This window comes from Neomonachus schauinslandi, chromosome 2 (assembly GCF_002201575.2).
Source record: "Neomonachus schauinslandi chromosome 2, ASM220157v2, whole genome shotgun sequence".
Lineage (NCBI taxonomy): Eukaryota > Metazoa > Chordata > Mammalia > Carnivora > Phocidae > Neomonachus > Neomonachus schauinslandi.
Window position 1 is genome coordinate 58,897,807 of NC_058404.1, and position 13,684 is coordinate 58,911,490.

Genomic DNA, 13,684 nt, shown 5'->3' on the forward strand with positions numbered 1-13,684 from the left:
ATTTTAAAGCTTTGCAAAAATAATTCTAAGAAAAGAAACAAAATCTTATAAAACCTCCAAACCTTTCCTCCTTATTTCTTTCAAACAAATAAACCTTTAACTTAATCCTTTTTTTTTCCTTCCTAATCTCCCTGGGCCTACCTCTACCATTGGTAATCTAACTTTCCTTATGAAACTAGAAAAAGAAGGAATTACTATTGATAAAAATGTTCTTTTTTATTTAAGGAAGCAGCAAGAAAGAGAAGGTTGGAATTTATTGAAAAAGAAAAGAAACAAAAGGATCAGGTAGTTTTTTTGCTTTTTTTCTACCCTTGCCAAGTTGTAGACGATAATAGTTTCAAGAGTTCTAAGAAGTTTGTCTTTAAAATTGTTACAGATTAGTTTAATGAAGGCCGAGCAGATGAAAAGACAGGAAAAGGAAAGGGTAAGAGGATAATCCATTTTTCCATGGTACATCCTACCCCCTCCCCACACACATACTTTTTTTTTTCTCTAAAGGCATACACTGATTTCCATTGTGTTAGTAAATGTGTTTCATGTATTTTATATTAAATACTTGAATTGTGTTTTGTTTGTTTCTTTTCCCCAAAAGTTGGAGAGAATAAATAGGGCCAGGGAACAAGGATGGAGAAACGTGCTAAATACTGGTGGAAGTGGTGAAGTAAAGGTAGGCATTGATACCCATGTGGTTACACTATTGTGGTTTTTTATCCAGTTTCACCTTGCTCTTTGAAATGTATATAACTGGCTTTAGGAGGGGGGGAGGTATTAACTTTTTACCTAGAATTCTTCATCTATTACAAATTCTTATTTTTCCTACATGTATTTGATATCTAATTTGTATTGATAACTAATATCTGACACTGTTAAATTGTTTAAGAAGTTTGATGTGAAGGCTATGATATGCCATTCCTTCCAGAAGAGTCTTTTTAAAATCAAATAAAATTTGTCACACCTCTGCCGAAAATCCTTCTATTGCTTCATCTAGCCTTAAAGATTAAGTTTTCTTAAGATCCTTGTTCGTCTGGCCCCTGCCTGTCTCTCTAAGCTCATCTCCATCCATTCCCCACCACACGCTATGGGCTCAAGTGAGGCTGAACTAAAGACCATAGTGGTAATTTTCTTATTGTGTGTAACCTGCCTAATCTCTTTGTCTTTGCACAGTGTTTCTCTTTACTTGATGGCACCCCTCCCTTCACTGTCAATCCCACATCCAATGATTTACCTGGATAGCAGATTACCTAGCTAATCATTTATCTAGATATATTAATTGATATTTCTTTTGGGTAGATCTAGACTCTTTAACCTTGGGCAAGTTACTTGTTTTCTGAGCCGTAATTTCTTCATTTAAAAAAAGAAAGAAAGAAAAGAAAAGGAAAAAAAATTTCAAGAACAATGCCTGGAATGTGACTAGCAAGGACTCATAGGTTTAACTTCCTGTTTCTTTCTTTGTTCTGCTTATCTGAATCTTATAATTTCCTCTTCTGCTCTTGTAGCATCCTTTACATATCTGTGGTAGGCTGAATTCTAAGATGGTCCCCCAAATTTCTGATTCCTGGTATAGATACCTTGTATTCCCTCCCCTTGGTGGAACCCTATGAATAGGGTGGTATTGTAGCTCTCTTGATTACGTTTTGTTACATGGTAAGTGGTGATGGGATAGTCACTCCTGTGATTACTGTTGATATTTGATGAGACTCCTCATAGCAGACTGAAAGGGGAGAAGAAAGTCTGAGAGACATGCTTCTCCTGGCCTGGAAAAAAGCAAACATTCATGTTGTAGGGAAGTATAGGTGGCCTTTAGAAGTTGATAGTCCCCTTTGGTCAACAACTAGCAAGAAAGTGGTGACCTTAGCATTATGGCCACAAGGAAATGAATTCTGCCAGGATCCAGTGAACTTGAAAGAGGATCCTGAGCCTCAGATGAGAATTGCAGTTCTGGCTGATGCCTTCATTGCTGCGAGGTGAGATCCCGACCAGGAGACCCAGCTAACCACATCCAGACTCCTGAGCCAGGGAAACAGTGAGATAATAAATGGGTATTGCCTTAAGCTACTAAGTTTGTGGTAATTTGTTACACAGCAATAAAGAAATGAATATACTTATATTCCTCTGTATTATAATTTTAATGTATGTTATCCAATCAACTTTTAGTCAACATGTCTTTAAATTGTGAATTCCCTTGACCCAAGCTCTTAAACTTGGTATTTAGGTATTGAATAGATTTGTCAAATTGACTTGATTACCTTTTTTACTTCTTTTCCCCAAAAGTTATGATTTGAATAAAAGTTTGTTTTATATAAAAGATATGTGTGTTCTGTCCTGGCTTTCACATTTTTCATATTACATATTAATAATTCAGTAGAAGTCACTTTTTCTAATTCTGTATTAATATATTATACTGTTTTTAGTAATATAAATTTATCTTTAAAATTATACTTTACTTTTTTTGTGCTGTACTATCTACTTTACTTGAAAGTAGAGCTCACTACCTCCTGAATGACAAGGAATGACTCAAAATTTGGCCCATTCTAAAATAAGTAATTCCAGGGTGCCTGGGTGGCTCATTCATTAAGCATTTGCCTTCAGCCCAGGCCATGATCCCATTAAGCATCTGCCTTAGGCCCAGGTCATTATCCCAGAGTGCTGGGATCAAGTCCCTCATCGGGCTCCCTGTTCAGCTGGGAGCCTGCTTCTCCCTCTCCCACTCCTAACTGCTTGTGTTCCCTCTCTCACTGTCTTTCTCTCTCTGTCAACTAAATAAAATCTTCAAAAATAAAAGTAACAGGGGGCGCTTGGGTGGCTCAGTTGGTTGGGCGACTGCCTTCGGCTCAGGTCATGATCCTGGAGTCCCAGGATCGAGTCCCGCATCGGGCTCCCTGCTCGGCGGGGAGTCTGCTTCTCCCTCTGACCCTCCTCCCTCTCATGCTCTCTGTCTCTCATTCTCTCTGTCTCAAATGAATGGATGAAATCTTTAAAAAAAAAAAAATAAAATAAAAAAATAAAAGTAACTAATTCCATATCTTATCCGATTGGAAAGTAAAACTAGGCCCTCAGATCTTGTCAAGCATTTTATATCAAGTACATGGTTAGTGTTGAGAATTCGATTATTTTTTCTTCTTTTTTTGCGTATGTCTTCTATGCAATAAAATGTTTTTTTTTCCTATGGTGTCTAAAGCTATACTTAATCCTAAAGTCTAGTTTAATCAATGTTGTTTGATAACTGATTGAGACAGTTTTTCAACAGAATTACATAGTGTGTGCTTAATAGATTTTTGCTTCATTTTATAAATTTCTATAATGCTTTCATTGAGTATTAATAAAACTATTTCCCGTGACTTAAAGCAAATTCTATGTTAGTTTCTGTACTTATTTCCCATGGGGTTTGAAATATTTAACTTTTAGGTTGTTTGATTTCTGTACAGTTGATGGGGGCCTGGAGCCTCAGTATAATGTCAACCAAATTAAGGACATCCCCTAACTAAAGATTAAACAGAAACTAAACATTAAGGGAAAGATTTCAAAATTAGTACCATTAATATAAACCTCAAATAAGGCATTATTCACAGTATAAATTACCAACTGTCTTTGGTTATGTACTATTTGCAGAATCTGTGACTTACTGCTTTATTTCTGATGTGTCTTTTATGAATTATGAATGTGTGTTGTGTTTTAAATTATGAAATGTTCCACATAGTTGGATCATACGGTAATCATAATATGTAAGAAGCTTATCTGTTGTTTGAAAATATATGGGAATACTACTCAGTGATAAAAAGGAATAGCCTGTTAATACATGCAACAACATGGATCAATCAAAAACATACTGAGTTAAAGAAGCCAGACATAAGAGTATGTTTTGTATGATTTCATTTATATGAAATTACAGAAAAGGCAGTCCAGTCTATGACAGAGAGCAGATCAGTGATTGTTGGAATGAGGGGATGTTGACTGCAAAGTAACACGAGGGAACTTTTTGGGGTGATGGATATGCTTTTGATTGTAGTAGTAGTTACACAAGTGTATATATTTGTCAAAACTTCTCCAGCTGTGCTTATAATTGGTGAAAAAGGTGATTTTTGAAAGATCATATTGCTTCAGTGTTCTAGTACAGTATTTTCAGCATTATTTTCAGTATAGCCATCTTCAGAGATGTTAGCATACCTTCATTTTTGCTAAAGAGAAACATTAGACAACTCAAATTCAGATCAATGTGAAATTAGCACCAGGCTAAGCTCAGAGAGTAGCCAGTCTCATAGGAGATGCAACTGCCTTTTATCTGAATTCTGATTCTGAATCTTGCCTTGGGAGGCACATTTTGAAGATATGTGTGAGGATTCCTTTAATGGGGTTTCCTGCCTAATTAGTTATCTTCCCTATTTCTGACAACTTTCATCTCTTCTCAAACATCTTTAATCAGTTATCTGTATTCATCTTGAGTTTTTTTTTTTTAAACTCATGCTTTCTTATAATATTGTCTGCAACTTACTATGTAAGGATTTTAGCTCAGAGGGTACACTGAAATTTACTTGATTTCATTTTTCTTTGCCTCTTTTCTTAGCCAGATTTCTTCCTTAAGATGTTATCACTTGGAAGCTCTTCTTTTACTTGTCAGTATTCTGGCTTCTGTTCTCATCATTTCCCCCCCAAAAATGGTTTTGAAATGCTACCACTCAACTTTAGTCATAACGGTTTATTTTCAGTGTTGTTCACCTCTGCATTTGAGGTTATTGATTTCCTCTTGATAGTGAAATTCTTTCACCGTGACTTGTGAAGCATTACACACTTACTTTTTTTTTAAACAAATTTTCATTTGTTTCCATGAATTTTTTTAATTCTTCTTTAATTTCCTGATTGACCCATTCATTCTTTAGTAGGATGCTCTTTAGCCCCCATGTACTTGAGTTCTTTCCGACCTTCCTCTTGTGATTGAGTTCTAGTTTCAAAGCATTGTGGTCTGAAAATATGCAGGGAATGATCCCAGTCTTTTGGTACTGGTTGAGACCTGATTTGTGGCCTAGGATGTGATCTATTCTGGAGAATGTTCCATGGGCACTAGAGAAGAATGTGTATTCTGTTGCTTTGGGATGGAATGTTCTGAATATATCTGTGAAGTCCATTTGGTCCAGTGTGTCATTTAAAGTCTTTATTCCCTTGTTGATCTTTTGCTTAGATGATCTGTCCATTTCAGTGAGGGCGGTGTTAAAGTCCCCCACTATTATTGTATTGTTGTCCATGTGTTTCTTTACTTTTGTTATTAATTGGCTTATATAAGTGGCTGCTCCCATGTTAGGGGCATAGATATTTACAATTGTTAGATCTTCTTGTTGGATAGACCCTTTAAGTAGGATATAGTGTCCTTCCTCATCTCTTATTACAGTCTTTGGTTTAAAATCTAATTTGTCTGATATAAAGATTGCCACCCCAGCTTTCTTTTGGTGTCCATTAGCATGGTAAATGGTTTTCCACCCCCTCACTTTCAATCTGGGGGTGTCTTTGGGTCTAAAATGAGTCTCTTGCAGACAGCAGATTGATGGGTCTTGTCTTTTTTAATCCAGTCTGATACCCTGTATCTTTTGATTGGGGTATTTAACCCATTTACATTCAGGGTAACTATTGAAAGATAGGAATTTAGTGCCATTGTATTGCCTGTAAGGTGACTGTTACTGTATATTGTCTGTGTTCCTTTCTGGTCTGTTACTTTTAGGCTCTCTCTTTGCTTAGAGGACCCCTTTCAATATTTCTTGTAGGGCTGGTTTCGTGTTTGCAAATTCCTTTAGTTTTTGTTTGTCCTGGAAGCTTTTTATCTCTCCTCCTATTTTCAATGACAGCCTAGCTGGATATAGTATTCTTGGCTGCATATTTTTCTCATTTAGGGCTCTGAATATATCATGCCAGTCCTTTTTGGCCTCCCAGGTCTCTGTGGATAGGTCTGTTGCCAGTCTAATGTTTCTATCATTGTAGGTTACAGATCTCTTGTCCTGAGCTGCTTTCAGGATTTTCTCTTTGTCTGTGAGACTCATAAGTTTTACTATTAGATGTCGGGGTGTTGACCTATTTTTATTGATTTTGAGGGGGGTTCTCTGTGCCTCCTGGATTTTGATGCCTGTTTCCTTCCCCAAATTAGGGAAGTTCTCTGCTATAATTTGCTCCATTATACCTTCTGTCCCTCTGTCTCTTTCTTCTTCTTCTGGGATCCCAGGTATTCTAATATTGTTTCATCTTATGGTATCACTTATCTCTCAAATTCTGCCCTCGTGATCCAGTAGTTGTTTATCTCCTTTTTCTCAGCTTCTTTATTTTCCATCATTTGGTCTTCTGTGTCACTAATTCTCTCTTCTGCCTCATTTATCCTAGCAGTTAGAGCCTCCATTTTTTATTGCACCTCATTAATAGCCTTTTTGATTTCCACTTGGTTAGATTTTAGTTCTTTTATTTCTCCAGAAAGGGTTTCTGTAATATCTTCCATGCTTTTTTCAAGCCCAGCTAGTATCTTTAAAATCATCATTCTGAGCTCTAGTTCTGACATCTTACTAATGTCCATATTGATTAGGTCCCTGGCAGTGGGTACTGCCTCTTGTTCTTTTTGTTGAGGTGATTTTTTCCATCTTCTCCTTTTGTCCAGAGGCAAATAGATGAATGAGAGAACAACATGCTAACAGGGTAAAAACGACTCCAGAAAAATAGACACTAAATAAATCAGAAGAGACCTGAAACCAGAGGAAAAGAAAGAGAACAAAGGAAAAAAGAAAAAAAAGAAAAAGAGAAAAAAAACCAAGAATATGATCAGATATGATCAGGCTGGTGAATAGATCAGTGCCACATGCTAGATTTTGGGCATATTTGGTCTGTTAGAAAAAACTGCCTCCCAAAATTTTAAAAAAAGAAAAGCTTATATATGTACAAAAATAAGGGTAAATACGATGAAGGGATGGAATATGACTGTAAAGCTTAAAATTATAAAAGATTTTATACAAGGAATTGACAATAAGTTGGTTGAAAAAAGAAGAGAAATTACAAAAAAAAAGGAGAGAATGTGATCAGGCAGGAGACTAGAACAAAGCCATACACTAGAGATTTAGGGTATATTTTGGTGTGTTAGAAGAAATTATCCCAAAATTTTAAAGAGAGAACAACTTATATATATATATATATACTAAAAATAAGGTTAACTACTATGAAGGGATAGAATATGACTCTAAAAATGAAAAATAAAAAAGATTTTTAAAAAAGGGATTGATAAGGGGGCGCCTGGGTGGCTCAGATGGTTTAGCATCTGCCTTCGGCTCAGGTCATGGTCTCAGGGTCCTGGGATCGAGTCCCGCATTGGGCTCTCTGCTCCTTGAGAGCCTGCTTCTCCCTCTGCCTCTCTTTCTCTGTCGCTAATGAATAGATAAATAAAATTAAAAAAAAAAAAAGGGATTGATAAGATGGTTGAAAAAGGGAAAAAGAAAAATTCAAAAATAAAAAATAAAAAGAAAATTAAAAAAATTAACTTTGAAGGACTAAAGAATCAGGGGGAAAAAGCCACAAATTCTATGTGCTGTATTCCCCTAGTGCTCGAGTTCTACCGTTCTCATTGATCAGTCAACTTGGTCTTGGCTGGCTGTTCTTGCTTATCTTCTGTCGGAGGGGCATGTTGCAGTGATTCTCAAATGTCTTTGCCCGAGGCGGAATTGCCCAGCCCTTGCTGGGGTCCAGGCTAAGGAATCTGCTCGGGTTTGCTCTCGGGAGCTTTTGTTCCCTGAAAGCTTTCCATACTGCTTGGGAGGCCGAGAGTGAAAATGGTGGCTTCCCGGTCTCCAGCCCGGAGGAGCCAAGGGCTCGGGGTCCCACTCCTCAGAGCCCCCAGAGAAAAGCAGTCAATCACTCCCGTCTCCCCGGTCTCCCCGACCGGTCTCAGTGCTCACCTCGTCTGTGACCGAGCGTTTCTAGCTCTGGCACATGACCCCATTTGGAGTCTCCAAACCCAGCAGATCCCTGGTGTGCTCCCGCAGCCCTCCTCCTGGGGGAGGAAGGGGAGTCTCCCCGGATCTGCCGCTTGTTGGGCCCCTGGAAGGGCAGTGGCCTGTGTCGCGGATCATGGTTTATGGCAACCCAGAGCTGAGAGCCCACTCCTTGGCTTCATCTTTACAGCCGGCCTCCCTGCTCTGATTCCTGGGAGCTCTGCCACACTCAGGCAACCCTGTTCTTTCTCTGACCCCGAGGGTCCTGAGACCACACTGTCCCAGCGAGGGTTCCACCCCCCCACTTAGCCACTGGAGCGACATCCCTCAGCGGAGCAGACTTATAAAAGTTCCGATTTTGTGCTCTGCTGCTCTATCACTTGCCAGAAGCGGCCGACGGAGGCCCCCTCCTCTGCCGTCTATCCTCCCGAATATCGCCTCGGATTCACTTCTCCGCACATCCTACCTTCCAGAAAGTGGTCGCTTTTTTGTCCAGAGAGTTTTCTGTTCAGAGAGTTGCTGCTATTTTCCTTGATCTCCTATTGAGGTCGTAGGTGTTCAGAATGGTTTGATCCCCATCTAGCTGAATTCCTTTGACCAGACGAAATTTAGGTCTCCTACTCCTCTGCCATCTTGCTCCTCCCCCTACACACTTACTTTTAAAATTCTCATCCTTGTCTGACATCTCTGTTTTCTAACTCTGAGTTTTCCACATGCTTGTCTCTGTAGTTGTGGCCTTATGTCTGCCTTTAATCTGTGTTATTCCCCAAGAGAATCCACAGCTCCCTTCCCTTTTCCATTGATTGCTTTTCTTTATTTCTAGGCTTGTGGCTTTGGCATCAGTGCAGTAAGCCTTTGGATTACTTCCTCTACCTTATTCACTGTCTTATTCCTGCTTATCATGCATAATTTGACTCACCTTCCTAAAAACTGTTTTGCTGTGCTACACCTCTCAGAAAGTTTATAAATGCTTTCTGTTGTCCTTTATTATATGATCTTAAAGTATATCAATTAGATATACTAGCCTTTTATGACCAATGCCTGCCTTCTTTTCATATTTGTTTGCATAATCTCTTTCTCCTCCTGCTGTCAACACCCAAATATTATACATACATCGCTTCTTTTTACTTTAATACCCTGGCTCATATTTAATCATTCAATCTATCTTTGTTACATTGCTTTCAAGACTGGGTTGAACAGTATCTTTCTCCAGTGCCTTTTTTTTTCTTTTGAGAAATTTTTATTTCTGGTAAGTTTTTTTTTCTATTTTGTGAAAGTTGCTCAGTCTCAGTACTTACTACTTTAGCATGTGCCTATTACCATTGATTTATCACAGGCATGGAATGTTTTTCTAGTTTTGTGCTTTGTTTCCCAACTTGTTTATAAACTGATTAAGGATAGATATGATGTTTTGCTTTTTTTTATTTACATCTAGAATATGTTTCAATGGTATTTATATCCTTATTGTGGAGTTGAAGGATTTGAGGTATATTAAATACCATATTGAAATGTTCTTGTTAAATATAATTTTGAGTTACTACAGTACACTCTGCTTTACTTATAAATTGTACATATTTAAACTTAATAGAATGGCATCATAAAATATGTACTAGAAACTAATGTTTCAAAACTTATGAAGACCAGACTTTTCAATATTTACAGTTTTAATGTCTTTTTATATTTTTCTTAAATTATGCTTTATTCTTAGTAACAAAGTACACTACTTTTTGATTGTTAATGGTTATAATATAGTAGGAAAACATTTTGGTTTGGGTTGTCTGTTTATCAATATTTTCAGATTAGCTCATTGCTTTTTAAAAGTCAAGTGTTGAAAAAAAACTTTTTTTTTTTGAGAGTAGTACAGGCCTTTTGGGCCTTATGAGATAAACATGTGAGAGCTGTTTGTTTAATTCCTAGGCTCCCTTTTTTGGCAGTGGAGGGGCTGTGGCTCCATCATCTTTTTCTTCTCGAGGACAGTATGAACATTATCATGCTATTTTTGATCAAATGCAGCAACAAAGAGCAGAAAATAATGAAACTAAATGGAAAGGAGAGATATATGGCCGAAGACATCCAGAAAGGTATGGCTGTGTTCTGCAGAAGTTGCTTATGCTTTGCTTCAGAGAAAATAATGAAAGTCATTTTGCATGTTTATCTACAGAGGAATTTCACCTGAAAAACATCTAGGATTTCCTAAGGGGCTACAGGTCATCACCATTTCCCAAATGCTGATGCTCTTAGAAAATGCTTTGAAAAGATCGACAATCATGTCTAAACAAGCCAATGTAAACAGGCTGAACTGTGATGATCCATAAATTGATTCTTGTGTGTAATTTTGTCTTATGACCTATATAGCTTAGAACCTATACTTTGGAAATGTCTTCGGTATTGATTACAAAGAATATTTTGTTGCCTTCTGGATGCAATAATTTTTCTCAGGTGCATATTTGGCCTTTGACTACATTTGGCAAACATGTACCTCTTCAATTTAGCCTAATTTTTGTAGCTTATTTATATGTTATAGGCTGAACATACTTATTTAAAAGAAGATGTGATAATATCACTTTAAACCAATATATGGTTGTAATAATTTCACCCACTTGCTTTGAATGAATCAGAATATATTTAAATGGAATCACACTTTATGCAAAATTTCAAAGCATGCCTTTTTTGTCTTTTTTTCTCCTCAGAATCCCACTTTTTGTTGTTTTTGCTTGTTTTCTTACATTTGTCTCTGGTTGATAACTCTATGATCTTGTTCATCAGATTTTTCCTTTTTTTCCACTGAATTAATTTAATATGATAGTAATCATTAGTTTTAATTTTCACGGTTCCTTTTTTCTTAAGTATGCATACAGGTTTTCCTAGATATTCCCATTTTTTCTATAAAACATCTGTTTAAAAAAAGCAGATAGCATTTTGTGAAAATTTAGTTACATTGCCTTTTTTGTGTCATTTTAAGGAGAATACTCTTTTTTTTTTTTTAAGATTTTTATTTATTTGACAGAGAGAGACACCGAGAGAGGGAACACAAGCAGGGGGAGTGAGAGAGGGAGAAGCAGGCTTCCTGCTGAGCAGGGAGCCCAATGTGGGGCTTGATCCCAGGACCCTGCTTGCTTCTCCCTCTCCCACTCCCCCTGCTTGTGTTCCTGCTCTCGCTATCTCTCCCTCTGTCAAATAAATAAAATCTTTAAAAAAAAACAACAATAATTTCATGCAACAGGGACACCTGGGTGGCTCAGTCAGTTAAGCGTCTGCCTTCGGCTCAGGTCATGATCCCAGGGTCCTGGGATCGAGCCCCGCATCAGGCTCCCTGCTCAGTTGGGAGTCTGTTTCTCCATCTCCCTCTGCCTGCTGCTCTGCCTACTTGTCCTCTCTCTCTCTGTCAAATAAATAATCTATAAAAAAAAGTAATAATTTCATGCAACATAAGAAAATGTCTGTCTGAATACTGCTAAGCCCAGAGTTGATATAAATGAAATAAAAATGATCTCATAACCACAAATGATTTAAAACTGAAAATTAAAATAGTGAAACTGTATCTAATGCAAAACAAAGTTTGAATGGAAAGTGTGGTATAGTGGAAGAAGTAGCTTAAGATAATTTGAAACTCAAATATATGCAAATATATTTGCATATATGCAAATATTCAAGGTTATAATAGGAGTTTGATAAAAAATGGCCCAATGTAGTCCATTATTTGTCATTCCAATTGTGAATAACCAAGAAATATTCTGGAAGTTGAACAATGTGAAGAAACATAACACAGTTTTCTCTATTTTCTTTATACTATACTTACTTATTTTAGATTTAATATAAAGCAAAATAAAGCCAAATTAAATACTAGAAAGATCCATAACACCACAGGATAAAAGCCACAAAAAAATTTGCTTTCCCATTTCATCAAAAAAATTCATATTGTGAGTTGGTAGCCTTCCTTTCTCAAAAATAGACTCTACAATTAGCTTAATATTTTAGGCTACTGTATAATTCATAATGTTAATTTATATTCACCTCATTTATTTACCTCTGCTCACCTACATTTTAATCATCTTTTATAATTAAGGGGAATCATAAAGATGTTTATTACATTCGAAAGTATTCTCCTGGGGCGCCTGGGTGGCTCAGTCATTAAGCATCTGCCTTTGGCTCAGGTCATGATCCCAGGGTCCTGGGATCAAGCCCCACATCGGGCTCCCTGCTCAGTGGGGAGCCTGCTTCTCCCTCTCCTCCCTGCTCCTACTCTCTCTCGCTATCTCTGTCACTCTCTCTCTCTCAAATAAATAAATAAAAATCTTTAAAAAAAATAAAGATGAAGAAATTAGGATTTACAGAAATTTAAAACTTGTGCATGGTCAGTCAGCTAGTAAGTGGTAGGGCTCGGATTTAAACTAAGTCCATCTGACTGTAGAGTTCTCTTTAAATGCTCTCTTTCTCTCTCTTTTTTTAAAGATTTTATTTCAGAGAGACAGAGATAGCAATAGAGATAGTGAGAGAGAGCACAAATAGGGAAGAGAGGGAGAAATAGGCTCCCCGCTCAGCGGGGAGCCCAATGCCGGGCTCAATCCCAGGACCCCAGGATCATGACCTGAGCCAAAGGCAGATGCTTAACTGACTGAGCCACCCAGGTGCCCCTTAAACACTCTCTTAAGAAGATTTATCAGCTTCTTGAGATACTACTAGTGAACAAACTAAAAAGTTATTGCTTTAGTTGGTTATAAAATTTTAAAATATTGGGTACTTTAAACATTTAACATGGTGTCAATAACTGCATGAACTTTCATGTATACTCACTGAATTTATTTTTATTTATTTTTTTATTGTATTATGTTAATCACCATACATTACATCATTAGTTTTTGATGTAGTGTTCCATGATTCATTGTTTGCATATAACACCCAGTGCTCCATGCAGTATGTGCCCTCTTTAATAGTCATCACCAGGCTAACCCATCCCCCCACCCCCCTCCCCTCTAGAACCCTCAGTTTGTTTCTCGGAGTCCATCGTCTCTCATGGTTCGTCTCCCCCTCCGATTCCCCCCCTTCATTCTTCCCTTCCTGCTATCTTCTTCTTTTTTTTTTGTTTTACATATAATGTAGTATTTGTTTCAGAGGTACAGGTCTGTGAATCAACAGTCTTACACAGTTCACAGCGCCAACCATAACACATACCCCCCCAACGTCTATCACCCAGCTACCCCATCCCTCCCACCCCCCACCACTCCCAGCAACCCTCAGTTTGTTTCCTGAGATTGAGAATTCCTCATATCAGTGAGGTCATATGGTACATGTCTTTCTCTGATTGACTTATTGCGCTCAGCATAATACCCTCCAGTTCCAACCACATCATTGCAAATGGCAAGATTTCATTCTTTTTGATGGCTGCATAATATTCCAATGTGTATTTATACCACATCTTCTTTATCCATTCATCTGTTGATGGACATCTTGGCTCTTTCCATAGTTTGGCTATTGTGGACATTGCTGCTATAAACATCGGGGTGCATGTACCCCTTCGGATCCCTACATTTGTATCTTTGGGATTAAATACCCAGTAGTGCAATTGCTGGACCGTATGGTAGCTCTATTTTCAACTTTTTGAGGAACCTCCATACTGTTTTCCAGTCACTGAATTTAGTTTGATTTTATTTGAGGACATGGAAAACAGGAAAATTGGCAGAAAACTGAAGATCATCAAATATCATATGATTTTCAAAAAACATATTCTGTAAACTAGA

The 13,684-nt window shown here is 37.5% G+C and overlaps 1 protein-coding gene across 1 annotated transcript in view; it reads left to right on the forward strand.

The window, feature by feature from the left end:
- Positions 1–13,684, forward strand: part of NEK1 (NIMA related kinase 1) — a 191,840-nt gene that overhangs the window by 60,303 nt on the left and 117,853 nt on the right. The window contains 7 exon segments of the mRNA XM_021698746.1: positions 226–288; positions 377–424; positions 593–667; positions 9,864–10,027; positions 10,108–10,139; positions 10,142–10,191; positions 10,193–10,239. Coding sequence (XP_021554421.1) covers positions 226–288; positions 377–424; positions 593–667; positions 9,864–10,027; positions 10,108–10,139; positions 10,142–10,191; positions 10,193–10,239 — 479 coding nt within the window.